Source organism: Olea europaea, chromosome 12 (assembly GCF_002742605.1).
Source record: "Olea europaea var. sylvestris chromosome 12, O_europaea_v1, whole genome shotgun sequence".
NCBI classification, from domain to species: domain Eukaryota; kingdom Viridiplantae; phylum Streptophyta; class Magnoliopsida; order Lamiales; family Oleaceae; genus Olea; species Olea europaea.
The window spans coordinates 22,954,228-22,955,674 of record NC_036248.1 but is presented as its reverse complement, the minus strand read 5'-3'; the positions used below and the strand labels follow the sequence as shown (position 1 = coordinate 22,955,674).

The window sequence follows — 1,447 nt, the reverse complement described above, 5'->3', positions numbered from 1 at the left end:
TTTTTCCTCATCATTGATGGTGTACAATTGTCCAACAACACCACAAGAGTGCCTGTTGAACAATTTCTCCATGATTGTTTTGGTACTTCATTACTTAATTCCACCTCTTCAGTATTGTTCTTGAATCTGATATATCATTACAAAAGCCAAAGACTATTGGATCGAACTGGCTCATCTAGTTCACTCCCAACACCATGTCACTGCCCCCATACTCAGGAGTTCTTAGCTTGTACTGTAATTCCCAATCATGTACCCTCTATATCAATGGTCGGCATACAGCTTTACTTTTAAGCTTATCACCATTTGCCACTCTGACTTTCTTGATTCTGGTTTCATCAGTAGCATAATTCAATCCTCTAACTAGCCTCTCATCTACAAAGCTATGGGTGCCCTCACTATCTATCAAGATAGAGACCTTTCTTCGTTTAATTATCCCAAAGACCCTTACTGTCTTATGCTTTAAATTCGCAGCTATGGCACTAATAGAGATCTCCATGATCTATTTGCCCTCTTGTTCCCTTTCTGATTCAGGGTATCTGGCCCCAGAAGTCGCAGACACCAAGAAATTGTCCCAAGCTTCTGATGTCTACAGCTTCAGAGTTGTGCTACTTGAACTTCTTACTAGACAGCCAACTATTCTTACTAAAGTTAATGAGGCCATTCAGCTAGTTAGCTGGGTTGCTTCTGTTGTTCGTCATGAGGAATTGACTGCAGAAGTGTTCGATATAGAGTTGTTGAGGTATCAAAACATCGAGGAGGAAATGGTGAAGTTTTTGCAAATAGCGTTGCTTTGTGTTGACAGTGTTCCCGGTCATAGACTGAAAATGTATGTAGTAAGAATGTTAGAGGATATCAGTGACAACTAGCTGAAACAAGAATAGGAGGTTCATTGCCTATACTGTTACCAGATTAGGTGATGGCGTAGGTGGGTTTGTCTTCTTTCCTATATTGATCAATTCTCTTTTCAGAATATAAAATTTCCAGGTCTTCTTTCTCTTGGTGAATAACTTTCCAATGCCAGTAACTCAGTGGTAAAGCATTTTTGTTGATGAATTTTAAGATAATCTCCATTGAGTCTTTTGATTCAGCAACAGAATGGAGTGCCTTTGGTTACCTCTTTCAATTTAGTTGACAAGGAAGAATTTTATTGCTGATGCTGAGTTTGTGGGCTAGATTTTGTACCTCAAAGGTTTCGTAATCAAATTATACAAGATAATAGAGTTTGTCCTTACTTTTGGGCTTGTGTGAAAGTGACTTTTTGAGAAGAAATTTTTTACAGCTTTCTGTAATTTCCCAGGAGTTGTCTAATAAGTGTGATTTTGCACACTTATTTAGGTCACAAGCATGACTTAATTATGAATAAAATGATTGAATTGTGACTTAATTTTATTATATTTGTGAATTGTAGGTAACACCGATGGACATGGTGAAATACATGAGAAAAGAC

At 37.7% G+C, this 1,447-nt stretch overlaps 1 protein-coding gene across 1 annotated transcript; it reads left to right on the top strand.

The window, feature by feature from the left end:
* The first annotated feature begins 494 nt into the window (after nucleotides 1-494).
* Nucleotides 495-1,154, top strand: LOC111406801 (probable inactive receptor kinase At4g23740). Its single transcript, XM_023036172.1, has 4 exons — nucleotides 495-826; nucleotides 909-921; nucleotides 985-999; nucleotides 1,089-1,154. Exons 1-4 carry the CDS (start codon nucleotides 495-497, stop codon nucleotides 1,152-1,154), a joined length of 426 nt encoding a protein of 141 aa, XP_022891940.1.
* The last annotated feature ends 293 nt before the right edge of the window (nucleotides 1,155-1,447 follow it).